This window comes from Lampris incognitus, chromosome 2 (genome assembly GCF_029633865.1).
Source record: "Lampris incognitus isolate fLamInc1 chromosome 2, fLamInc1.hap2, whole genome shotgun sequence".
NCBI classification, from domain to species: domain Eukaryota; kingdom Metazoa; phylum Chordata; class Actinopteri; order Lampriformes; family Lampridae; genus Lampris; species Lampris incognitus.
The window spans coordinates 8,125,313-8,152,852 of record NC_079212.1 but is presented as its reverse complement, the minus strand read 5'-3'; the positions used below and the strand labels follow the sequence as shown (position 1 = coordinate 8,152,852).

Below are 27,540 nucleotides of genomic sequence, written 5' to 3'. Positions count from 1 at the left end.
AAAGAGCTGTTCATCGAGTCAGCCAGGTCCAACGTGAAGAGCAGAGGAAAAGGTGGTTTTACTGAACAGGAAGTTTACAGGTTGAAGAAATTTGTGCAGAAAGTCAAACAAGAACTTAAGAATGATGATGGAGAGGAAAGCATAACGTCTTTATTTTTTGTAGTTTTGTGGCACTGTTTACATGGGTGGTCTTCCCTCATTTTCCTATGAGTAAGTTCAGAATTGCCACCTTGAATTTAAATGGAGTGAGAAATATGAAAAAAAGCACTTTTATATGAGTTTGTGAAGAGGAAAGGCATTGATGAATGTTAGTTCAGGAAACACAGCGACGAAATTAATGAATCAGACTGGAAGTCAGAATGGGAGAGCAAGGCTTGTCTGAGAGTTGGCATCCTTTTTTCTGAGAGGTTTTTTTTTTTGCCAATCTCATGAGATACAGCGAGAGGTAGAGGGGAGGCTGCGTATGGTAGTTTAAGCCAAGTTTGAATGCTACAAAGTTATTTTCATTAATGTATTTGTACCTGTGGTTGGTCTGAATAGAGCAGCATTACTAAATGTGCTGGATGATATCAGACGATTTTCTTTTTGCAGGAAATTTTAATTTGCACTCAGAACGATCTTTTGGGGTGGCACGGTGGCGCAGTGGTTAGCACGGCCGCCTCACAGCAAGAAGGTCCTGGGTTTGAGCCCCGGGTAGTCCAACCTTGGGGGTCGTCCTGGGTTGTCCTCTGTGTGGAGTTTGCATGTTCTCGTCGTGTCTGCGTGGGTTTTCTCCGGGTGCTCCGGTTTCCTCCCACAGTCCAGAGACATGATGATCAGGTGAATCGGCCATACTAAATTGCCCCTAGGTATGAATGTGTGTGTGTGTGTGGGGGGGGGCTGTCCAGGGTGTCGCCCCGCCTGCCACCCAATGACTGCTGGGATAGGCTCCAGCATCCTCGCGACCCTGAGAGTAGGATAAGCGGTTCGGATAATGGATGGATAGATGATCTTTTGGTTAGGAACCATGTTGAGCCTCACAGGGAATCAAAGAGAGTGCAGAACCACCTTATTGACACATTATTTAGTGGATATTCGGAGATGATTGCATGATGAGACAGTATGCATGGGCTCATGTCAGAGACAATGTTATTTCTTTAGCTAGGCTGGACAGGTTTTATTGTTTTAATCATCATGTAGGTGTTTTTAAAATGCGTCGAATGTTTTCTTGTAAATGTGAAACCAAAGAGTGCATACTGGCATTTTAACGCTACATTACTTTGTGATGTTGATTTTAAAGAGACATTAAAGTTTTTTTTAAAGGTTTTAGGAGGAGAAAACAGAATTTCACATCACTGAGGCAGTGGTAGGATTATGGAAAAGTACAAATTAAGCAGCTATGTTAGCAGTACACTCTCAATGTCACACGGAACATTTCCAGATCAGTAAGTGATTGAGAGATTGAGATAGTGGAACTTCTAAGTGTGATTGAGTCCACAGGAAATCGAGGACATATTGACGTCCTCAAATCTAAAAAAAGTATGCTTGAAGACCTACTTGACATAAAAGCCTAGGTTCGGTCAAGGTTTCAGAGGGCTAATCTCATGGATGCACCTTCCAGTTTCTTTTCTTGGTCTGGAAAAAAGAAATGGGCAGAGCAGGTTTCTTCACCTTTTACGCTAAGCTGAAGAACGGGAAATAACAGACTGAAGAGATCCGGCGTACAGCAATCATATTCTACTCTGAACTGTACAAGAGTGAATATAAAGAAAATGAACTGCTGTTTTCTTCATTTTGTGATGGCCACGCAAAGATCTCTACTGAAGAGAATCTGGATCTTGGAGAACCTCTGAATTCCGGCAGCTCACTCCATCGGCCACCCTTCCAACTCCTCCAAGCAGACAGTGAAACGGAGCCAGCGGAGAAAAAACAGGGAGGTGGAATCTGCTTTCATATAAAGGTTGGTGTACAGATATTAGTGTTGAAGAAATCATGCAGCCCTCACTTGGAGACCATTTTCATTGGCTATACACCGTTTTATTCACCGTGGGAGTTTTCATCATTTATTCTGGCTGGTGTCTATATTCCATCCCAGGCCTGTTAGTGAGGCGTTACAACACATGGCTAACCAGATAATAAACATGGAGCACAAATATCCAGACTCCCTTCTAATTATCCTTGGGGATTTTAATACAGCAAATCTCAGCCACGAACTGCCAAAATATAGACAGCACGCTAAGTATCCCACCAGGGACAAAAGCATACTGGATCATTGCTACACAATATTCAAGGACTCCTATCGCTCTGCCCCCCTTGCAGCCTTGTGACTCTGATCGATGTCTGGTTCATCCTCTTCCAACCTACAGGCAGAAACTAAAATCCGCAAAGCCTGTTGTTAAAACTGATGAGATGGACCAACGAGTCAAAACTGGAGCTTCAGGCCTGCTTTGACTGCACTGATTGGAGTGTTTTTGAGGCTGCAACTACAGGCCTGGATGAGCTTACTGACACTGCGACATCTTACGTCAGCTTTCGTGAGGATATGTGTGTGCCCACCAAAACTTTCCGCACCTTCAATAACAATAAGTTTTGTTTCACAGCAAAACCTAGGCAGCTTCCTCGGGCCAAGGAGGAGGCCTACAGGAGTGGAGATAGGATCATGAGCAATCAAGCCAGAAACACACCGACAAAGGAGATCAGATTAGTCAAAAGGGGCTACACTGAAAAGCTGGAAAAAAGGTTTCAGGAAACAATCCTTCGTCTGTGTGGAGAAGCCTTCAGGATATCCCTAACTACAGGAGACCATCTCCCTACACTACAGAGAAACATCAACTGGCTGATGACCTGAACGTGTTTTACTGCAGGTTTGATAAGCCCACTCTCACACCCCTCACCCTCTCCAGCAACATTACAAAACCAACTGCACCCCCTGCCAGTCCCTTCCCCCTCCCCACTGATCCCCCTACCTGCACTCAGGATCTGTGAAGAAGATGTGAGTCACCTATTCCAGAGACAAAAGTTCAGAAAGGCACCAGGCCCAGACAGCATGTCTCCCACCTGCCTGAAAGTCTGTGCTGACTAGCTCGCCTCCATCTTCACATTGATCTTCAACAGATCACTGGAGCTGTGTGAGGTCCCCTCCTGCTTCAAAGGCTCCACTATCATCCCTGTATCTCAGGATTAAATGACTACAGGCCCCGTCGCCCTGACATCTGTGGTCATGAAATTCATTGAGAGACTTGTGTTGACCCACCTGAAGGGCATCACAGGCCCCCTACTGGACCCCCTGCAGTTTTCCTACTGGGCAAACCGGTCAGTGGATGATGCAGTTAACATGGGACTGCACTACATCTTGCAACACCTCAAGTCCCCAGGGACATACATATGCAAGAACCTGTTTGTGGACTTAAGCTCAGCGTTAAACACCATCGTCCCAGACATCCTCCACTCCAAATTCACCCAGCTTACTGTACCACCCTCCACCTGTCAGTGGATCAAGAACTTCCTGACAGACAGGAGGCAGCAGGTGATGCTGAGGAAAATCACATCCAGCACCTGGACAATCTGCACTGACGCCCCCAAGGGATGTGTGCTCTCCCCTCTATCCTCCTTCCTCTACACAAATGACTGCACCTCAGGGGACCCATCTCTTAAACTCCTTTAGTTTTTAGACGACACAGCGATCATCAGCTTTATCCAGGACAGTGACGAGTCTGCATACAGATGAGATGTTGAACAACTGGCCCTCTGGTGTGGTCATAGCAACCTGGAGCTGAACACGCTCAAAACTGTGGCGATGACAGTGGACTTCAGGAGGAGCCCCCCAACACTGCCCTCCCCCCCTCCACCATACACAACAGCACTGCTGTGGAAACCTTCAGGTTTCTGAGATCCACAATCTTCCAGGACCTTTGGGATTCATCCAGCAGAGATATAACCACATTCAAATGGCCCAGCAGGGGATGTACTTTCTCCATCAGCTCAGGAAGTTCAACATGCCTCGGGAACTGCTGATTCAGTTGTACACTGCAGTAATCCAGTCTGTTCTCTGCGCAGCCACCACTGGCTGGTTTGGCTCAGTCACCAAACAGGACAGGAACAGACTACAATGGACAGCCAGGACTGCAGAGAAAATCATTGGTGCCAACCTGCCCTCCATTCAGGACTTAGATTTCTCCAGAGTTGATCTTGGAGCGGTTTGGTCTCAACCCAGCTTTTAGCTTTGATCAAAGTTTTGTACCAAGAAATTGAGAGTTTGCGGAAGATCAGTGGAGGATCGAGTGCTCAGTTTAAAGTCTGTTTAAAGTAGAAAGACGAGTCCGACAAGGTTGTTCTCTGTTGGGAGTGTTATATTATCTGTCTATTGAACCTCTGCCGCATAGAATATGATCTGATGTTAACGGTCTGATCCTGCCAGGTTTTAACACGGCACATATTCTGTCAGCATATGGGGATAATGTTTTAGTCTTGGTCACCAAACAAAAATATGTCAATGATATAGAAACAGTTGTTCATAATTTTGGAAATTTAACAATGGCAAAGTAAATTGGAAAACGAGTGAAGCCTTAGTGGTGGGAAGGTGGTCTCCCAAATTTACCGCGAGGATTAATATGGAAGAAAGGTGGAATAAAATATTTGGGTATTTACCTGGGTGATGAAATACCAGTGAACAAGAACTGGGAAGGTGTAACGGAAAAAATACAAGGAAAACTAAATTGGAAATGGTTGTCCCCAAAATTGTCTTTTAGAGAGAGAACTTAAGTGATTAATAATCTGGTAGCTTCTACATTGTGGCATCGTTTAATTTGTATGGAGCCACCCAGTGTCTTACAGATTAATTAAAAAGTTGAAAGCAATTTTAGTAGTTTTTTTGGTGGGTGGGGGGCCAGGTTACATTGGGTACCTCAAGCTGTTCTTTTCTTGCCTAAGAAAGAAGGGGGGCAAGCTCTGGTGCATATTGAAAGTAGAGTGGCAACCTTTCGTGTTCAGTTTATACAGAAATATCTCACAACTGTATGTAAATATCATGTTTGGAAGGATTTTGCGAGTACCATTCTGATGAGAGTAAATGGGCTGGGAATTTGTTTTAATGGATGTTAAAAAATTTTTTTAAATTTGTCTGAAGTGTCTCCATTTTTTAAAGGGGTTTTTAAAGCATGGCTTCTTTTTAAATGGAAAAGGTGTGAACCTGCTGTGTAACTATACTGGTTGTTAGAATAACCTTGACTTTTTCTTTTTTTCTTTTTTTGCATCTGGATTGGTTGGCTCAGATTCCGGAAGAAGAGAGCACTTGCCCGAACTATTATAAGAATGCATCTCTCTGTATTTGATTATATTCATATTGCTAGAATTGGAGAAAAGTTGTTTACTCACTTTCTTTTCTGTAGGTTGGTTTCTCAGTCTCTTATCGGCCATTCTGCAATCTTCTTTTTGTTTAGCAGCTAGGTTATTTGCTAACAATAGCCAGTTGCTACCAGTATGCACTTTCTTCTTTTTGGAAACAATATAAAGTTGTCTGGAAGTTGGAAAAACAGAGCCCAATGTGCTTCTAATTCAGTTACGCAATTGTCTGTTGATCTGTTGATTTAATAATTACTTTCTAGATGGGAAAAACATCTGCTCTGTTTTAGCAGTCAAATGTGCCGGTTGTCTCAGCCGCCACCTTTTTCTCGCCACTGCGGAATTTTTTTTCCCGCTGCTGTAGAATTGCCTTTTCATGGCCATTGTTTCACGTGACATATACACAAGGTTAAAGTTCAAAATCATATCGCCGGTTCGAATCCCTGTGTTACCTCCGGCTTGGTTGGGCGTCCCTACAGATGCAATTGGTTGTGTCTGCGGGTGGGAAGCCGGATGTGGCTATGTGTCCTGGTCGCTGCACTAGCGCCGCCTCCTCTGGTTGGTCAGGGTGCCTGTTCGGGGGGGAGGGACTGGAGGGAATAGCGTGATCCTCCCACATGCTACGTCCCCCTGGCGAAACTCCTCACTGTCAGGTGAAAAGAAACGGCTGGCGACTCCACATGTATTGGACGAGACGTGGTAGTCTGCAGCCCTCCCCGGATTGGCAGAGGGGGTGAAGCAGCGACCGGGACAGCTCGGAAGAGTGGGATAATTGGCCAGATACAATTGGGGAGAAAGGGGGGGGGGTTCAAAATCATTGGGGCAACTGTGATTGAATAACACAGGCTACCATCTTTTTAAAATGTAGTCGTTTTAAAACAATTTTAAGGTTGACAGCACAATAAAGGTTTGCTTCCTGGCTTTTTATTTAAAAAAAGTAGAATAGAATAGCGTGTCAGCCCTGTGATGGCCTGGCAGCCTGTTTAGGGTGTTTCCCCGCCTGCTGCCCAATGACTGCTGGGATGGGCTCCAACATCCTCGCGACCCTGAGAGCAGGATAAGCGGTTTGGATAATGGATGGATGGATAGAAGAACCTCTTGTTGGTGGGGCAAGGAGAGCTATACAGGACAGCTGAACACCAAGCCTCACCCACACACTGTGTACCGCTGGAGTGGATACTCTTCAGAAAATAATAGATGAAGCTGGACCAACTTTAGTGAACACAGATGCTGCAGTTGATCTGCTGGGTCTGAGACTGCTACATAAAGTATGTCTTGGACCAATGGTCTGAAGAACCCTTCAAAGGAGCAGTTCGAACTTTTGAGGATTTACAGTGAGGGGGAGGAAACCCCAGATGAAAAGGATCCTTTCCCAGAGTTGGACCTTTACCCTGTTTTGAACGGCTGTTCTGGACTTTTGCTGGGTGTAAAACATGTTAAAGATGTTGATTTATATGTGGTAAATGGCTGGGTGTTGTACAAGTTAAATGGAAAAGAAGACTCAGTGTGGAGGAAGAATTTGGAGGTAACTTGCGCAGATAAACCAGGATGGAGAATTTTGTATAAATCCCCCCAAAGCACATCATAAAAGATATTACACACCCTGGACACCATCTATTTGAGCCCCTCCCATCAGGTAGATGCTTCAGATCAGACAGACTGAAAAACAGCTTCTTTCCAAAAGCTGTGGCACTAATGAACTCAGACATCTCCTCAGTCCAACAAGATTGATGGGCTGCCACCATTGGGCATATGCAGTATTTTCGATATTTACTCACATGTCACTTTAAATGAAATGAAATTTAAATGAATTTAAATGGATGAAGCATGGAAAGGTGATTGGTCCAGTTGACGTACCTGTGGAGGCATGGAGGTGTTTAGGAGAGATGGCAGTGGAGTTTTCAACTAGATTGTTTAATACAATCTTGGAAAATGAGAGGATGCCTGAGGAGTGGAGAAGAAGCATACTGGTACCGATTTTCAAGTATAAGGGCGATGTGCAGAACTGTAGCAACTACAGAGGTATAGAGTTGATCAGCCACAGCATGAAGATATGGGAAAGTTTAATAGAAGCTAGGTTATGAGGAGAGGTGACAATTAGCTAGCAGCAGTATGGTTTCATGCCATGAAAGAGCACTACAGATGTGATGTTTGCTTTGAGAATGTTGATGGAGAAGTATAGAGAAGGCCAGAAGGAGTTATACTGTGTCTTTGTGGATTTAGAGAAAGCATAAGACGGTACCGAGAGAGGAGGTGTGGTATTGTATGAGGAAGTGGGGAGTGGCAGAGAGGTATGTAGGAGTGGTGCAGGATATGTATGAGGGAAGTGTGACAGTGGTGAGGTGTGTGGTTGGAATGACAAATGGGTTCAAGGTGGAGGTGGGATTACATCAAGGATTGGCTCTGAGCCCTTTCTTGTCTGCAATGGTGATGGACAGGTTGACAGACAAGATCAGGCAGGAGTCTCCGTGGACTATGATGTTCGCGGATGACATTGTGATCTGTAGTGAGAGTAGGGTGCAGGTTGAGGAGAGCCTGGAGAGGTGGAGGTATGCACTGGAGAGAAGACGAATGAAAGTCAGTAGGAGCAAGATGGAATACTTGTGTGAATGAGAGCGAGGACAATAGAATGTTGAGGATGCAAGGAGTAGAGATGGTGAAGGCGTATGAGTTTAAATACTTGGGGTCAACTGTCCAAAGTAACGGTGAGTGCAGAAGAGAGGTGAAGAAGAGAGTGCAGGCAGGGTGGAGTGGGTGGAGAATAGTGTGAGGAGTGATTTGCGACAGAGGGGTACCAGCAAGAGTTAAAGGGAAGGTTTAAAAGGTGGTTGTGAGACCAGCTGTGTTGTGTGGTTTGGAGACGGTGGCACTGACAAAAAGACAGGAGGCGGAGTTGAAGATGCTAAGATTTTCATTGGGAGTGACAAAAAAGGACAGGATTAGGAATGAGTATATTATCTACTGCTACTACTAATACTTTCGGCTGCTCCCGTTAGGGGTCGCCACAGCGGATCATCTGTTTCCATCTCTTCCTGTCCTCTGCATCTTCCTCTGTCACACCAGCCACCTGCATGTTCTCCCTCACCACATTCATAAACTTCCTCTTTTCCTCTTCTCTGCCAGCGCCATATTCAGCATCCTTCACCTAATATACCCAGCATCTCTCCTCCACACATGTCCAAGCCATCTCAATCTTGCCTCTCTTGCTTAGTCTCCAAACCGTCCAACCTGAGCTGTCCCTCTAATGAGTATATATATATATATATATATACACACACACACACACACACACACACACACACATACACAGTTAAGGTCAAAATTATTAGCCCCCTTTCTGAAATCAAACAAAACCCTTAACTTTTCCATGAAAATTACCATAACCAAAAGTGTTTATAGTTTAATTGCTTCCAAAAGAACAAAGACAAAATCACCACCAAGCTCGGTTAAGATATTTTACTGATGTGCTGAATTGAAACGAGAAAAAACAAAAATGACAAGGCCAAACTTATTAGCCCTCTGACAATTAATAGTCAATAGTGTAACCTTTCTGACTCACAACTGACAACAACCTCTTATGGTGGCTCCTAACTAGGTTGGCACATCATGTCTCTTGAGGGATCTTAGCCCATTCTTCCATGGCAAACTGCTCCAGCTCATCCAAATTGCCTGGTTATCCAGCATGGACATGAACCTTGAGCTCCCGCCACAGATTCTCACTAGGATTGAGATCTGGGCTCTGAGAGGGCCATTCCAGGACCTTGATTTTGGTGTCCTTCAAAAAGTTTTGGACCAACTTGGATGTATGCTTCGGGTCATTGTCTTGCTGGAAGATCCGGCAGTGACCTAAAGCTAGACTGGCAGCAGATTTCTTTACATTATCCTTCAAAATGTCAACATAACCTTCTTTCTTCATGATCCCATGCACCTGAACAAGGTTCCCTGTGCCTGAAGCAGCAAAACAGCCCCACAGCATTATGCTCCCACCACCATGTTTAACTGTGGCAACTGTGTTTTTAAGGTTGAAGGCCTCTCCCTTCCTTCGCCAAACGAAAGCAACATCCATGTGCCCAAACAGCTCAAGTTTACTCTCATCAGACCAAAGGACAGACTTCCGAAACTCATGCCCATGTTTCAGATGTTCGTCGGCAAACTTCAGTCTGGCTTTGATGTTCCGTTGTGTGAGCAATGGAGTTTTTCTTGGACGATGACCTCGAAGCCCACCACGATGAAGAGCCTTCACAACAGAAACATCAAATCCAGAAGAGGCCAGTTCAGCAACAGTCATCTTGGCAGAGATCTGGTGATTGTTGTTGACATCTCTGACTAGTTTCCCCTCCAAAGTTTTTTGAAATCTTGCACTTTTGACCATGCCCAGGTTTGTTTCTGACACAATTTGTCTCCTTGTGCTTCGCAATGATGCAGTGTACAGCTGTTCTAGACACTGTGAAATGCTTGGAAATGGCAGTATAGCCTTCCCCCTTAAGATGAGTATCCACTGTCTTCTTTCTGAGTTCCAGACTGATTTCTTTACTTTTTGGCATGATGAAATGACTTCTTACCAAGAATTTAAGATTAGTCCCTCTCAATCCCTCTCAATCAAGTCTTCAAGTGCTACTAGCCCTGTTCATTGGAGTCCCTTAAGTAAAGTTCAATGCTGATTGATTGCTCAGGTGTGATTTGAAAGCAAAAAATCACATGGGGGCTAATAATTTTGACCAACTCAATTTTCACTACATTTGGTATAAAGCAAACCTGAAGATTTATTTTACATTCCAAAATGTACCAAATAGGGGCCTTAACATTGATGAATGCTTCACTATGTAAAGTTTTATGAACGATGCAAACATTGGGCAGAATTTTAGGGAAATGTTCCGTAGTTCCTTGGGGGCTAATAATTTTGACCTTAGCTGTGTGTGTGTGTGTGTGTGTGTGTGTGTGTGTGTGTGTGTGTGTGTGTGTGTGTGTGTGTGTGTGTAATTGTTATTATATTATATAATAAGAATGAGTAGATTAGCTTCATAGTTATATTTATATATATTTAGCTTTACGCTGGCGTAGTGCAGGTGTAAACCAAGGGGCAGAGTGGGGAAAGGGAACAGACCGTGTTTTTAAAGGAGCAAGACTGTTTAAAAGACTATAAAGTCATTGTAATGAGAGAGCAGTTCGTCGGGAGAGGATAAATTGTCTTTGCTGGGAAGGTTATCAATTCCACTAGAAAGAGCAGATAAATCAATATCCTTAATGTTACGGACCGAGTTGGAGCGTGACAGATTTGTTTTGGGTAATGTTAAGTTAACATTGCAAGACACAAATTTGAGGTTGGAAATGGGCAAATCAGATGCATTGCCATTAAGAGGAGTCACACCAGAGCAGTAAATCAGATCAAGTATGTGTCCTTTGGAGTGCGTAGGAAAATCAATATATTGCTGTAATCCAAAACTGTCCAGGCATGATGTAAAATCCCTTGTGAGAGTATTGTGGACACCGTCCATGTGTATATTAAAATCACCCAGCAATATTACATTAGGGGACAAAGAACATAAGTAGGTTAGAAAAACAGAAAGTTCATTTAAGAAATCGTTGTTGTGCTTCAGAGGTCGATAACAGTGGCTAGTATGGTAGTATTTGGCCCATTGATTTGTAGGGCAGTGGACTCAAATGAAACATGCGCAGGCACAGTTATGGAAGACGCTTTCCACTTTTCACTGTAAAGTATCGTGACACCACCATCCCTGCTGGTCATTGGGTTGTAGCCGCATCTCAGTCAATTATAGGAAATCAAACTTAAGATCATTCAGTAGATCATGAAGTAGGAGTCCCTTGTTGGTTAGCAAGTGGATGTTAATTAACCCGATGCTTTTTTTGGTTTTGGTTTTGGTTTGTTTTTGTTTTTTTGGAATTCCCCCCCCCCCTTTTCTCTCAGTTGCACTTGGCCAATTACTCTATTTTTCCGAGCCGTCGTGGTCGCTGCTCCACCCCCTCTGCCTATCCAGGGAGGGCTGCAGACTACCACATGCCTCCTCCGATACATGTGGAGTCACTAGCCGCTTCTTTTCACCTGACAGTGAGGAGTTTCGCCAGGGGGACGTAGCGTGTGGGGGGATCACGCTATTCCCCGCAGCTCCCCTGTCGCCCTTGTACAGGCGCCCTGGCCGACCAGAGGAGGCGCTAGTGCAGCGACCAGGACACATACCCACATCCGGCTTCCTACCCACAGACACGGCCAATTGTGTCTGTAGGGACGCCCGACCAAACTGGAGGTAACATGGGGATTTGAACCGGCAATCCCCATGTTGGTAGGCAACGGACTAGACCGCTACACTACCCGGACACACCCGATGGTTATTTTTAAGTTAAGCAACTCAAATTATTATATCCTGTGCTGGACCAGGGCCCCTTGTCGGGATTGAAAAGCCAGAAATCCCAGCAGTACAGCATGTTGGTGCGCAAGCTGCCTGTTAGCAACAGCTAGTGACTGTAGCTGCTAGTTTGAAAATGCCTCTGGTAGCTAATAGCCTCATCGCTTGCACCAATTCTGGCAAGGCGGGATAAGGCCGACCTTTCTGGATTATTTCTAGTTTTCCTGAAAAGGCAATCTAGAAAATTGAGTTTCTGTTAATTCAGCCACAAGGTCTTCTTGTTCACTAACTCCTGGCATTTCGCTGCTCTCTAAATCCTTCATTGTCGTTCTGTCCTCTCTTTTTCCCCTTGCTCACTCACTGACTACCTTCACTAGTCGCTTATCAAATTCGCGAATACCCGGACGATGTCAGGATATTGTCCCGCCCACAATTCAACAAAATATGATTGGGTAAGACAACTGTCAAAATCAAATTCATGCCTACATTGACTTGAATTACACAGGCATTTGGTTACAGCTACCGCAGGACCTGGCATGGGGGAGCCGCTGATCCACTCAGATACCATCGGTAGAAAATTTGTGGCACAGTAGTTAGCACGGTCGCCTCAAAGCAATAAGGGTCTTGGTTCAAGCCGCGGGGTAGTCCAACCTTGGGGTCGTCCTCTGTGTGGAGTTTGTATGTTCTCCCCGTGTCTGCGTGGGTTTCCTCCGGGTGCTCCGGTTTCCTCCCACAGTCCAAAGACATGAGGTCAGGTGACTCGGCCGTACTAAATTGTCCCTAGGTGTGTGTGTGTGTGTGTGTGTGTGTGTGTGTGTGTGTGTGTGTGTGTGTGTGTGTGTGTGTGTGTGTGTGTGTGTGTGTGTGTGTGTCGGCCCTGTGATGGACTGGCGGCCTGTCCAGGGTGTCTCCCCGCCTGCCACCCAATGACTGCTGGGATAGGCTCCAGCATCCCCACGACCCTGAGGGCAGGAGAAGCAGCGTGGATAATGGATGGATGTTTGCCAAGACATGTTAGTCCAAGTTTACAACGATGATCTAGAAGTTATTACTATTATTTCAGTGAATAAAAACAATCAAAAAATATCTATTAGGAGTACAAACATTCTTTCAGTATTTTTTCTTGAGTATTCACTGAATACCTTGACGGTCCAGAGGGTTCCCCTCTGCTCAGTAGTATTGCTGTGAAAACCAAAATGTAAGCTGCAACTCTTGGTACGTAGCTGTGGTAGTAAGAAACCTCCAAACACAACTTCATTTCTAGATGTAGAGAAATACGAAGGTGCTCATGTGGTAGGAATGTTCTGAATGACATTTGCAACCCAACTCTTGTGTTCTTAACAGGGGCGGGGGAAAGTCCGCGGTGGTGTAGCGGTCTAAGCATCGGCTTTGTGTCCATGCAGTTGCCCACTGGGGACTGGGGTTCGCGCCCCGGTCTCGTCAGATCCGACTATGGCCGGACTCGATGAAGCAGCAATCATTGGCAGCGCTGTCTTCGGGAGGGGGGCGGAGTCGGCTTGTGTTCGTCACGTGAACGCGTCTCTGTGTGTGTCGGAAAAAGCAGTGGTTCGGCCTGGAGTCGCCTTGTCACGAAAGTGGGGAGGCGGCTCCTTCGAGACTGCCGGCCGGAGAGATGCAGCTGGCGAAGGCATGCAGTACGAGGGTGGGTGTTTGAATTTAAATAGGGATCGATTGGCCACTAAATTGGGAGAAAAAAGGGAAAAATCAGAAATAAATTTATAAAAAAAAAAGAAACAGGTGCGGGGGAGAAATTCTCATTTTACATACACAATAGCCTTTTAAAGTTTTGGTTTGAAGCTGGCACAACCTGCAGGCATAACTATACAGAACCAACCACACGTTGTTGACTTATCCAGTCCCCCTCTCTCTCTCGCTCTCTCTCTCTCTCTCTCTCTCCTGCTCTCGCTTTCTCTCTCTCTCCCACTCTTGCTCTCTTTCTCGCTCTCAACCTCTCTTTGTCGTTCTCTCTCTCTCTTTCTCTCTCGTTCTCCCTCTTTCTCTCTCTCGCGCTCTTTCTCTCGTTCCCTCTCGCTCTCACTCTCTCTCTCCCTATTTTTCTTGTATTTAATCAAGAGTAAGACTTGCCACCATGGTGAGATAAGTACTTTTCTCTCAGAAATCTAAAGAACTGAAGCTTCAGCATTCAGCTGTGTGTGTGTGTGTGTTTGTGTGCGTGCTAGTGTGTATGCGTCATGTCTATGTTGTGAAATTTCTTTAAAATGTCTGCGGTGATAATGTGCCTGTGTGTGTGTGTGTCTAAAGCACTACAGGTTTTCTGTCCAGTGCAGATTTCCGAGCTTTTCAGCTACGGAGCAAAGGTTGGGCAAGTTCAACAGAGTGCGTGTGCACGCGCAAGCACACACACACATACACACGCACGCACACGCACGCACACGCATGCATGTAGAACACAGTCATTCTCAATCCTCCCCTTTTGTACACCGCTGTGCCAGGAATTGAGCACAGCCTGCTGTGCTGAGACAAATCACTTCTATCTTAAAACACACACACACACACACACACACACACACACACACTTGCACACAGTGGGTAAAGTTTTCTGAGCTGCAGGGCGTAGTGTTTTGTTGGAACTGATTAACCTTTTTCTCCACATCAAGGGAAAGTTGTGTCTGTCGGTGTGTGGGGGCGTAGTCGAGAATGCTCGGGGTTGTTTTCTTTCACGTTTATTTGTGTTCTGACATTTGTGCTTGTGTGTGTGTGTGCGTGTGCGTGTGCGTGTGTGTGAGAGAACATGTGGACATGTGGGCTCCCCAGTGAGCTTGCTCTGATATGGCCTTATGCTGCTCGGACCGCCTGCTGAGAGCAGAGAGACTTTCCTCCTCTCCCCCTTCAGCGGTGAGCGGAGGATTGGGCAGAAGAAAAGGGAGGGAGAAAGGGGGAGGGGACTGGAAATGGAAGAGGCTGGGAAGATGATGAAGAGCTGATGAACTGAGATAGAAATGTTGTGCAGCTTGAACTGAGCGATGATCATTTACCAAGCGTCTGCGTTGTTGACTGGTTGTCCGCTGGCTGTGTGTTCTTACCGTAGGTCTAATGGAATGTGTTGCTGGAGAGGAAAACACCTTCGCTGCACGACGGACACAGCCAGCATCGATGGAAAATATTTGCAATGCCAACAGCTGGCCCTAAATAGCTATAAATAGATTGACATTGAGAATGATGTGTGTGTGTGTGTGCATGTGTGTCAGTGTGTTTTTCCTCCAGGCTGTTGTGAATAATAATACACACAGACGAGTCCTGTTAGGTTACTGACAACATTAAACTCTATTAATTTCCTTACTGACAATCTAGCCTTTGAGAGGATTACAATCACACAGACAGAAACACGCACACCTGCATGACGGACTGGGAAATGGGAGGTTAAGCAGGACGTATTGGCCGATATCACAGCATTATGACGTTTCACTCCCAGATAATGTATTATTAGTTTGTGGTGAAAATTGGGCTGGCTGTGTTCAAATGGGGATCATACCAGTGGACCAACGGGCTGTTGGACCAGGAGCCAGCAACACTTTATTTGTCACGAAATATAATTTCCCTCCGCCCACAGCAGTGCAACACAAAGACAAAAACATGTGTCTAAAAACTAAAAGAACTTCAGGAACACATTAACACATACCCTATATGTACAAAAGTATTGGGACACCTGACCATTATACCTACAGGAGCTTTTATGACATCCCATTCTAAATCCATAGGTATTAATATGGAGTTGGTCCCCTCTTTGCAGCTATAACAGCTTCCACTCTTCTGGGAAGGCTTTCCACAAGATTTTGGAGTGTGTCTGTGGGAATTTTTGCCCATTCATCCAGAAGAGCATTTGTGAGGTCAGGCACTGATGTTGGACAAGAAGACCTGTCTCGCAATCTCCGTTCTAGTTCATCCCAAAGGTATTCCATTGGGTTGAGGTCAGGGCTCTGTGCGGGCCAGTCAAGTTCTTCCACACCAAACTCACCCATCCATGTCTTAATGGACCCTGTTTTGTGCACTGGGGCACAGTCATGCTGGAACAGAAAAGGGCCCTCCCCAAACTGTCCCCACAAAGTTGGAAGCATAGAATTGTCCAAAATGTCTTGGTATGCTGAAGCATTAAGATTTCCCCATCACTGGAACTAAGGGGCCTAGCCCAACCCCTGAAAAACAACCCCATACCATTATCCCTCCTCCACCAAACTTTACAGTTGGCACAATGCAGTCAGGCAGGTAGCATTCTCCTGGCATCCGCCAAACCCAGACTCGTCCATCAGACTGCCAGACAGAGAAGTGTGATTCGTCACTCCACAGAACACGTTTCCACTGCTCCAGAGTCCAGTGGCAGCGTGCTTTACACCGCTCCATCCGATGCTCAGCATTGTGCTTGGTGATGTAAGGCTTGCATGCAGCTGCTCGGCCATGGAAACCCATTCCATGAAGCTCCTGGCGCACAGTTTTTGTGCTGATGTTAATGCCAGAGGAAGTTTGAAACTCTGCAGTTATTGAATCAACAGAACTTTGGCGACTTTTACACCTCAGCACGCGTTGACCCTGCTCTCGTCGACCTTTTACGCCTCAGCACTCGATGACCCCGCTGTGTGACTTTACGTGGTCTGCCACTTCATGGCTGAGTTGCTGTTGTTCCTAAATGCTTCCACCTTTCAATAATACCACTTACAGTCGACCGTGGAATATCTAGCAGGAGAGAAATTTCCCAAACTGACTTATTGCAAAGGTGGCATCCTATGACAACACCACGCCCGAATTCATTGAGCTCTTCAGAATGACCCATTCTTTCACAAATGTTTGTAAATGCAGACTGCGTGGCTAGCTGCTGGAGCTTATACACCTGTGGCAATGGGTCTGAATGAAACACCTGAATTCAATGATTAAGAGGTGTGTCCCAATACTTTTATCCATATAGTTACACTATATGGACAAAACTAACACATATATCCAAACTAAACAAAGAAAAAAAAATCACTGTCCAAGGGAATGAACGCCAGCCAGGATGACTTGTCAGAACTGCTGGTCTGCATGGGCTAGCAGTTAGCTTAGCCTGCCTCACTTCTGTGTCCCGTCAGACCACCCTCAGAGTTTCCTCCTCAGGCTCAGCTCCAGGCAGGGGCCGTGGTCCTTGGGCCCACCAGACGCAACAGACCAGGCTCCTCCAGCCAATCCAACGCCAGCTGTCCCAGCCAGACACCCTCGGCACACCTCCCCGCACTCCACGCAACGACACCAAAAACACAGTCAATGCTAGGCGAGGCCGCCACCAGACCACCCTCTGTGGTATTGGAACTCCCGGTCTGCATGGGCTAACAGTAAGCTTACCCTGCCCCGCTGCCACGTCCTGTCAGACCGCCCTTGGTGTTACCTCCTTGGTCGCAGCTCCAGGCAGGGCCGTGGACCCTGGGCCCACAAGACACAGCAGACTAAGCTCTCCCAGTCAATCCAGCACCAGCACTCCCACCCATCAAATGAAGACAAAACTTGAACACAGACATGGACAAAGACAATGCATGGATGGTACTGGGTGAGGCCACTGCAAACGTGAATTTGCGCCGCCATCTTCCCACACCGGTACTGGGTGAGGCTGATGCAAATGTGAGTTCGTGTTGCCATCCGCGTCACGTCACCATCGACCACTGGTATGATCCCCATTTGAACACACCAACAGCAGAAAATCACATTAACTGACCTCTTATATGTCTACTGTCGATCCAAAACGGCAAAGTCAGAAGACCCAAGATGAGCTCTGAGCTAACGTTTTTATTTAGTATGCCACTGTTATTGTCCTTGGTTTGTTCTCATGCCAAACATGATTTTAATATCCGTCCTCCCCTACAACTTTTCCACAGCACTTTCGGGAGCACCTCGACAAGCTGTTTGCTAAAGGCATTGGCATGTTGGACATCGCTCTGACCGAGGCCTTCATCCTCCTCAATGAAGTAAGTAAAACATGCATGTGACACACACACACAGAAAGAAAGAGAAAAACAAAATTAACACAATAAATTAATTAATATATTGTTTATTATTAATGTAATGTCATGTATTAATTAATAGTTAATCAACAAAATCATACTGAAGCTGAGTAAACAGGTTGACTCAGTGACTCACACGACTGCCCGGATAGCTGTTCATTATAGCGCAGCAAGCGGTCAAATCCATGAATACGAATACATACACACACACACACAATGTTTTATTTTTCTGGTTGCTTTTTAAGTATGTGCAATTAATCATAAATAACTGTACTTTTTAATGATCCCCACTTAGTGATGTCAGTGTGGTTAGACAAATGTCACTATAGCAGTGTGCCTGTGTGTGTGTGTGTGTGTGTGTGTGTGTGTATGTATTTGTGTGTATGTATTTGTGTGTATTTGTGTGCGTGCATGCGTGCATAGGACAGACTTCCTGTTATTATTTCATTAGCTTGATGGTACATTATGGTTAGATTGCATGATGTGGAAGTACATGGTGTGATGCTATGGTCTCTGCCCTTAAACTAACCTCCCTGTCCCCATCCTTTTTGAATATTCTTCTTTCTCTAGTTCAACCAAACAGGGAGGGGAAGTGTGTGCAGCCAAGCTATCATGTTGGTGACCGATGGAGCAGTCGACACCTATGACGCAGTCTTTGCAAAATACAACTGGCCTGATAGGAAGGTAGGTTAAAGTGGCCCTATCATGCTCATTCCGGCTCTATATCTTTATTCTGGGGCTCCACCAGAGTAGCTTTGTATGATTCACAGGTCAAAAAAATCCTTTTTTATCTTATACTAGCCCTTTATGCAGCCCCTCAGTTCATCCTCTTAACCCTTCTGTTGTCTACAGGTCACAAATTACCCGTAACCGTGTTTAACAGCAGAGAAAAGACTCTAAATGATCTTTTTTAAACTTGAAATTTGATGACTTTTGCTAGTGACCCAAAATTTTAAACATTGTTTTTGTTCATATTTCCATGAACGCTGTACACCACTAGGGTGCTAAGATTGTCCCTAAGACAAAACTACTTTCTGCAAATTTCGGCTACTTTCTGAGGCTATACAAGTACTGTCTCTTGCTAAAAAGTTAATTTTTACACCTAAGCAGTACCTTAAGCAATAATAATAATGAACATCAGCCAAAAATGGTCACTGAGAACAATGATGTCATCATCCTCTGGGACATGCCCATCCACACTGACGGAGATAAAAGCCAACAAGACCAACATCGTTATCAAGGAAAGGAAAGAAAAGAGGTGCATGTTCATCGACATGGCAATACCATCTGAAAAAAACACCTCAGTGAAAGTCACAGAGAAGCTGACCAAGTACAAAGAGCTGGAGATTGAAATCAACAGGATGTGGGGCATGAGGACCAAAACAACACCAGTGGTCATCGGAGCTCTTGGATTCATGAAGAAGGGAATGGAAAAGTTCACCAACTGTATCCCAGGCAACATCAACATTCATGCGGTCCAGATCGCCCTACTCGGAACAGCCCACATATTACGACGAGTACTGTCAGTCAAGTGACTTCTGCCCTATAGTGCCTCGGGTCCGTAGTTTGGACCCGGCTCAGCAGGGAACACGAAAGAAATAATAATAATAATGATAACAATAATAGTAATAAACCTCTACTTGAGTAAAGAAAACAAGTATGACAGGTGTGTTGTAATAAAAACGAGTGGTGTCCAACGATTAAATGCAGTCTTTCTGCACAGTGAAGAGTGAAAACCCAGATAGTCACAGAGTTCGTGATGAATGACGGGTTGTTTCTTTGTGCAAAATAGATTTAGGGTTTAAAATTAAATGAAGTTGCTTTAGAGGTTTAATGAAGGCGGGTCATAAATGCCTCTTAAGACAAGGGCAGTATACAGAATGTGTGGACAACACAAGGTTACACAAGCCATTTTAGCTTGCTTTAGCTGTCTCTTTAAGGCCTCCCCCCCTCCCTAAAAGCTCACTGCTTTGTTCGGATCGGCCAACTTCCGGACACCTGCCGAGGGGTAGCACTCAGTCCGTGTGAGAACCGCCTCACCCTCTCTGGTACTGAGGTGTTGGCGGCAGCCCAAACCAGCCGCTAGGCAGGGATTATGAAAACGTTCGACATAATGACGTAGATAAGTAATGGAAGAAAACGCTGGACTACAAATGAAGCATTTCAGGCAGCGTTCTCTGCCAGGTTTGGCGTGGACTTTGGGCTTTGTAACTCGCCATACGTTTTACATGCACCTCCCAGCTCTATAAAACACTAAAGGAAAAGGAAAACTCCAAAAAGCATGATATGGCCTCTTTAGTAAACAGAGTGCAATGACGTAGCGCATACTTACACTTGTGTACCGCAGCTCTCCCTCTCTCGTATACACACCCACACAAACACGCACAATACTGATGTCAGTGCTCTCCAGCTGTGTTCAGGACAATATTCTTTTGGGCTATTGAACAGAGGCGAGCCAAATTCAGCTGGGCCCCGTCTCCCGAAAGCATCTAATCATTTTTTTTTCCTATTGTGAGCTGGTAGACAAAGACGGCTTTAGCACTAAGAGGCTTTTGGGAAACCCAGCTCTGAACCGAACCGGAGCCTGGTTGCTGGAAATCTTGTATTGTGAGCCATCTAAGTCTTCAGATATTTCACTGACGAAACTCGTCCAATTCACCGCTATTCAAGCGTTTTACGTGTGTACTCCAAAAGCTGCGTGGTTGTCCTGTTCCACTGCCTGCTCTTTTTGTGATCCACAACTGCTCTATTGTTTGGCTATGTTGTTTGCTGGGTTTCTGAAAGCACATTTTGGCTAAGCATCAAACAAAGAGTTTTTGACCAACATATGACATCCAGTTGGCCCAGTATGAGGTCCTGACAGAAGAAATTAAAAACGTCCGAAACACAGATTTGTGTCAGAAGAGTTTGTCTCCAGGCTGTCCTGCAAGGTAGTAACTGTTGGGCTGAAATGTGATGGGAAGAGATATGTGCCAGGAGAAAACTGGGTTATTCTCAAGCCATTTGACTCGGTAAGATAAACCCCAGCTGCTAGCTGCCAACGTTAGAGGTCATTCATATGTAAAGGCATATGTACACACACACACACACACACACACACACACACACACAATGTGTGTACATATGAATCTGACTCATACATACAAAAAAATTGAGCAGATGTACAGACATGAATATTTACATATTCATAGGCATACTGTATGCCTATGAGGCAAGTTTTCTGTAAAAGAAATGTGAGCGCCCCGGTGGCTCATCTGGTGGTGCGCGTGCCACATGGGGTCCTTGCTGCATTTCTAAAACGGGGGTGGGGGGGCACCCCAGTTGCACACCAGGTACCGTGGTACCACAAATGGCTGAGTCCTTACCGCAGCAGCCTGGGTTTGAATCCAGCTCGGGCCCTTTGCTGCATGTCATCCCTTCTCTCTGCCCTGCCTTTCCTGTCTGTCTCGACTATCACTAGCTAATACAAAAAGAAGGACAATGCCGAAAAAAAGTAATCTTAAAAAAATATGTCTTTGGAAAAACTTCAAATACCGCTCTCTCTCTCTCTCTCTCTCTCTCTCTCTCTCTCTCTCTCTCTCTCTCTCTCTCACTCACTCACTCACTCACTCACTCACTCACTCACTCACTCACTCACACACACATGGTTGGCTTCTGGTTTTGAATGGATTCCTTCCAAAACAGACGCGCTGCTGCATATTGTCTCCTTGACTTTAGGGCCCACAATGGAGGAGAAAACCTCTTTGCTGACAAGTTATTTATTTTCAGTATCTGTATCTGTGAGTTTTCCACCCTAAATGTATACAAACAAATCTAAAAATGCCTAATGCCAGTAAATAAAAATCTGCATGGTATGTTTTCATGCGATACTGGTGGTTAACTCGACATAGATAGTATCCCATTTTGCAAATGCTAGTTAGCTGCCTGTTGCAGATGGAGCGCGTCATAGATATTTCTGGGGCTTTTCTGGTTTTCTCCCCAACCTTAGCTGAACTCCACAACAGCAGGATGCGAATAAGCATGCGCTATAAAAATGAAAGAAAAAACAAACAACGGGAAATACTAATAGTGGCAAAGCGGAGCGTTTTGTTAGTTCGTTTGGAAAGCCTGTGATCTCTCTCTGCTATATTCCGTGTGATTAAAGGCTCATGGGGATTATCGATCCCCTCAAGTGTTCAGAGTAATAACGAGAGATGAAAGTGTCAGACTGCCCCCACAGACACGTCCCAACCCACCCACACACACACACACTCTCTCTCTCTCTCTCTTTCTCTCTCTCTTTCTCTCTCTCTCTCTCTCTCTCTCTCTCTCTCTCTCTCTCTCTCTCTCTCTCAAAGCACACCTGTGAGCCATTATCTCAGCTAGCCATGCTTGAATGGTGGCTAATGACACCACTCTTAGTGCGTCATCCACCGGTGGTGATTTTGCCAAAAAGTGTCCTAACTTTTTCATACTTTTACCACTTCTGTTCTCCCTGTTGCAGCTGTTTAACTGACTGCAAAGCATTGTACCTGGCCAATTAGCCTACTCTCCCGGGCCGTCCCGGTCGCTGCTCCACCCCCTCTGCTGATCTGGGGAGGGCTGCAGACTACCACATGCCTCCTCCAATACATGTGGAGTCGCCAGCCGCTTCTTTTCACCTGAGTTTCACCAGGGGGATGTAGCACGTGGGAGGATCACGCTATTCCACCCAGTTCCCCCTCCCCCCTGAACAGGCGCCCCGACCGACCAGAGGAGGCGCTAGTGCAGCGACCACGACACATACTCATATCCAGCTTTCCTCCAGCAGACACGGCCAGTTGTGTCTGTAGGGACGCCCGACCAAGCCGGAGGTAAAACAGGGATTCGAACCCAAGAGTCCTGTGTTGGTAGGCAACGGAATAGACTTTTTTTTTTTTCGTGACCTACCTAAATGCTGTTATTGAACATGAATTCCAACGTGACAGTAGAGGATAAGTTGTACACAGTGTGAAGCTTGTTTTTAAGGAAATACTTAAAAAGTTGTGTCACAGTGGTTCCACGCAACTATGTTAACTCACTTCTAAATAACTTCATGTGTTAATATGTACTCGGCGAATTTGAATTCACAATATATTTTTAAATAATGCCAACATTGAAAAAATTTTTTTTTGTTTTTTGAGCATGGGCTTCATTTCAAGATGGCGCGTGTTCATTTAGATAACATGCTGTGACATGTCACTCCCTATTTTAGTGTTGATGAACGTAGATAATAATAGATTATTACACCCTTTAAATGGGGTTGTTATTATATCGGCAGTGGTCTTGAATCTTCTTCTTCTTTCAGCTTGTTCCCTGTTTCCCAGGGGTCGCCACAGCAGATTTGATAGTTTCCTTCTGCCGACTCTATGAGGTCACAGCACCGATGGGGGTCGTTGTTAACCCGGGCCTTGACCGATGCGTCAATCCAGTGGCAGTGGTCTTGAATAATGATCTTAAAATTACAGATGACCAAACTATGTTTTTGTCATAATTGTTACTTTCACACCAACAATGGTTCCTTCTCTAGGTGTAATTTTCCTCCACGAATGGGGGACATCACTTTCTGATGTATTTGCAGCTGCCTTGTCAGCAGATTTCATGTAAATCTTTGCAGCCGACAGGAGAAAAGCACTCCACTTTCTCTCTGATCATCTGCAGGTCTGCTGAGATTGGCAGACTTTTTCAGCTCCCCTCAACCAAGTTCTTTTGCCTTTCATACACACCGAGGCTTGAACTCTGTGAGCAACTCTGCCTGTTTCCACTGAAAGACTCAGCGAGTGACAAAACACCTCCAGTCAGAAAGATAAACTAGCATAGCCATGTTGTTGTGGCTGCAAGCAGTGATTGGTGTGTCGTCGAATTTTCAGTTTGTAATGTGTAGTCCCAGTGTGCACTTTCTTAACTCCATCCTTTTAAAGGTATAATCCGTAGCATTCTCCTAAAAAACAATGTATAGACGCCTACAAAAATAATCCCTCTCAGTCATGACTGATGACCCACTAGACATGTGTGGCGGTGTCTGTATCTGCAAAGACCCTGTCCTCTGCCTGTACTTTCTTGTTTCTCTCATTTTGCTGGGTACGGGATGTTTCTGGGCGTTAACCTTTGGGCAGCAGGACTCTATAAAAACGTGGCGACCAGGTGCCAGATCGAGATTGTAAGCACACGTCCAAAAGGGAGCTGTGACAATGGCGGATACAGCGCCAAAAAGACGCAAATATATCGAGGTGAGGGCGTCCGGGTAGCGTAGTGGTCTATTCCGCTGCCTACCAGCACAAGTATCTCCGGTTCAAATCCCCATGTTACCTCGGGCTTGGTCGGGCGTCCCTACAGACACAATTGGCCGTGTCTGTGGGTGGGAAGCCAGATGTAGGTATGTGTCCTGGTCGATGCACTAGCGCCTCCTCTGGTCGGTCGGGACGCCTGTTCAGGGGGTAGGGAGAACTGGGGGGAATAGTGTGATCCTCCCATGCGCTACGTCCCCCTGGCGAAACTCCTCACTGTCAGGTGAAAAGAAGCGGCTGGCAACTCCACATGTATCGGAGGAGGCATGTGGTAGTCTGCAGCCCTCCCCGGGTCGGCAGAGGGGGTGGAACAGTGACTAGGGAGGCTCAGAAGAGTGGGGTAATTGGCCAGATACGATTGGGGAGAAAAAGGGGGAACAAATTCCGCAAAAAAAAAAAGAGGTGAAACGCCAAGCGAACAAAGCTCGTTCCAAAACAGGAGAATCTCGGGTTAGATTTCACCCGCTGGCGAACCCTGAAGGACAGGATGGGGATGAAGAGTAGTGATGTGTAAGTCATGAACAAATTGTTTGAATTAGTGACTCTTTTTACTGAATCGGGAGTGACAACTCCTCGTATCCATTAACTCCATTAACTCACTGCTCCTGCTAGCTAGTGCAAACTGTGAACACGAGGCGAGACAAACTGTCATTATTGTGCAACTCTTATATTAACTGTATTTGTGGAAATGTGTCAAGTTAATTACTGTATTAACTTAGCCCTGTGAGGGAAAAACAACCACTGGCGCTTGTTTCAGCTCACTACTCACTCTCCCGGCCTGGGGCTGAAGGTCTAACTCCAGCTGCACGAATCCCTCAGTCACACACAGGTTACAGCCACAGTCCGTAACCATCCATGAATTGTAATTTGTCCCTTCTTAGTAGTTTACTACTACTCGGTTTTGATTGATAAGAGTTATTTTCTTTACCTCAGAGTTGGTTTAAGTGCTGCAGTGTGCGTTTGTCAGCCTGTCTCATTTGTTACTGCTGGAGTTCGCTGCTCCACTCCACTAACTTTGGTCTCTGAATGACGGCATGTAAGGTATTCACTGGTTTCACTATCAGAATTTGGTCAGATAACATTTGGAAAGTGTAGAAGAGCTGCACGATTAAATTATTTTATCCCATTCAAGTAAGTGGGGGAGGACTAAACCGGAAGTTAGCCGGTGGAGGTCTATGGTGTGCATGCTCTATGACTCTGGGGCCGATGGAGAATTCCCCAGGTTCTAGGTGACTGACTTGGTGACTCGAAAACCCAACTCTCTTTAGTGAGTGTCTCATACAAACTCCATCCATCCATTATCCAAGCCGCTTATCCCAGTTGGGTTCATGGGTTGCTGGAGCCTATCCCAGCAGTCATTGGGCGGCAGGCGGGAAGGCACCCTGGATAGGCCACCAGTCCAGCTCAGGGCTGACACATTCACACCGAGGGACAATTTAGTACGGCCAATTCACCTGACCTACATGTGTTTGGACTGTAGGAGGAAACTGGAGCACCTGGAGGAAATCCACACGGACACGGGCAGAACATGCAAACGCCACACAGAGGTCCAAAGGATTTGAATCGAGTGCAACTGGACTTGGTATATATCCGTGAAGACGTTTCGCCTCTCATCCGAGAGGCAAAACTTCTTCACGGATATATACCAAGTCCAGTTGCACTCGATTCAATTCCTTTGGATAACCATGACCTGGATGAATGAGAACATTCACAGACATGCCACACAGAGGATGACCTGGGATGACCCCCAAGTTTGGACAACCCCGGGGTTTGAAATAAGGACGTCTTGCTGTGAGGCAACCGCGCTCCCCACTGTGCCGCTGTGCCGCCCTCATACAAATTCGAATCAGTAAAGAGTTGTATCTCACATCTCTAAATAAGAGCAAGGTGGAGTTGGCCTTCACACTAAGAGTTGTTTTTTTAAATTTATTTTTTTAGATACTTTATTGATTCCCGTAGGGAAATTGTGCTCTGCATTTAACTCATCCTAGCTGTGCTACTAGGAGCAGTGGGCAGCCGCCGTGCAGCACCCGCGGACCAACTCCAGTTCGTCTTGCCATGCCTCGGTCAAGGGCACAGACTATTATCCCTAACATGCATGTCTTTTTTGATGGTGGGAGAAACCGGAGCACCAGGAGAAAACCCACTGCAGACACGGGGAGAACATGCAAACTCCACACAGAGGACGACCTGAGATGCCCCCCCCCCCCCAAGGTTGGACAACCACAGGATTCGAACCCAGGACCTTCTTGCTGTGAGGTGACAGCGCTAACCGCTACGCCACCATGCTGGGATGTGTTCTGGCAACTGCGTTGAGGGCGCGCATGTTTCGGGTGTCTTTTTTTTTTTTTTTTTTTAAAGGGTTTTTCCCCATTTTTCCCCCCAATTGTAGTTGGCCAATTACCCCACTCTTCTGAGCCGTCCCGATCTCTGCTCCACCCCCTCTGCCAATCTGGGGAGGGCTGCAGACTACCACATGCCTCCTCTGATACGTGTGGCATCGCCAGCCACTTCTTTTCACCTGACAGTGAGGAGTTTCACTAGGGGGACGTAGCACGTGGGAGGATCACGCTATTCCTCCCAGTTCCTCCTCCCCCCTGAACAGGCTCCCCAACTGAGCAGAGGAGGTGCTAGTGCAGCAACCAGGACACATACCCACATCCGACTTCCCACCCGCAGACACGGCCAATTGTGTCTGTAGGGACGCCCAACCAAGCCGGAGGTAACACGGGGATTCGAACCGGCGATCCCCGTGTTGGTAGGCAATGGAATAGACCGCTACGCCACCCTGATGCCCACAACTGTTGGTATTTAATGTTTATTACGATATAGCTAATCAAAACTCGGGTTTAGTCTAAGTTTCGGGACAAAAAGGACAGGTTTTGGGATTCGGGACAACTGCTCTTAATTCGGGACTGTCCCAAATTTTCCGGGACGTCTGGTTACCCTAGGTGTATTCCACCCACATTAGTTCATTCTTCTGTCTGTAACCTCCCCTTAACACTACACGACTCCACACGACACAGTGCAACAAGGTGCAATAAATTGACGTTAGGATGCAACACAACACAACACAAAAATACCATGCCTGAGCTCCCGGGCAGAGAATAATGAAGCAGAGAAGACCCATCTGGCTTCAAGTCTGCAAGTGTATGCATGTGTGTGAGAGGTTGCGTTGTTAAATTTCCGTGAGTGACGTCTCTGGAGAGTGTGACTGACAGTGCTGGATGAAGTGCATTATGGGCTTTTATCATCGTAACCACCTTTATATTACCGCTGCCTCTACCGGACTCTTCCATATTTCTTCCATATTCACAAATCTCTTCCGATACATGCACATACAGCCGCATGCACACACAACCCCCCCCCCACACACACACACAGGTTACACACATGCATATACGTGCACAAGCAAGCGATCATGCATGTCCTCAGACGTGAAGATTGTGTGGCAGAATGTGCGCACAGTCTGCTTTTGTTCCAAACTAGCCGTTTACCCTCCTGCTTCTCTCTTTGTGCCCTCTCATCCCTCTGTTCAGCGCGGGAATGAATGTGATGCTTTTCTTGCCGTTG

The 27,540-nt window shown here is 45.9% G+C and overlaps 1 protein-coding gene across 1 annotated transcript in view; it reads left to right on the top strand.

The window, feature by feature from the left end:
* cacna2d3a (calcium channel, voltage-dependent, alpha 2/delta subunit 3a) overlaps positions 1 to 27,540 on the top strand; it is a gene marked incomplete at its 5' end in the record, with an annotated part of 292,319 nt that overhangs the window by 137,216 nt on the left and 127,563 nt on the right. Inside the window, 2 exons of the mRNA XM_056272874.1 lie at positions 17,558 to 17,647; positions 18,254 to 18,367. Of these exons, the coding sequence (XP_056128849.1) occupies positions 17,558 to 17,647; positions 18,254 to 18,367 (204 nt within the window). The remainder of the gene's footprint in view (positions 1 to 17,557; positions 17,648 to 18,253; positions 18,368 to 27,540) is intronic.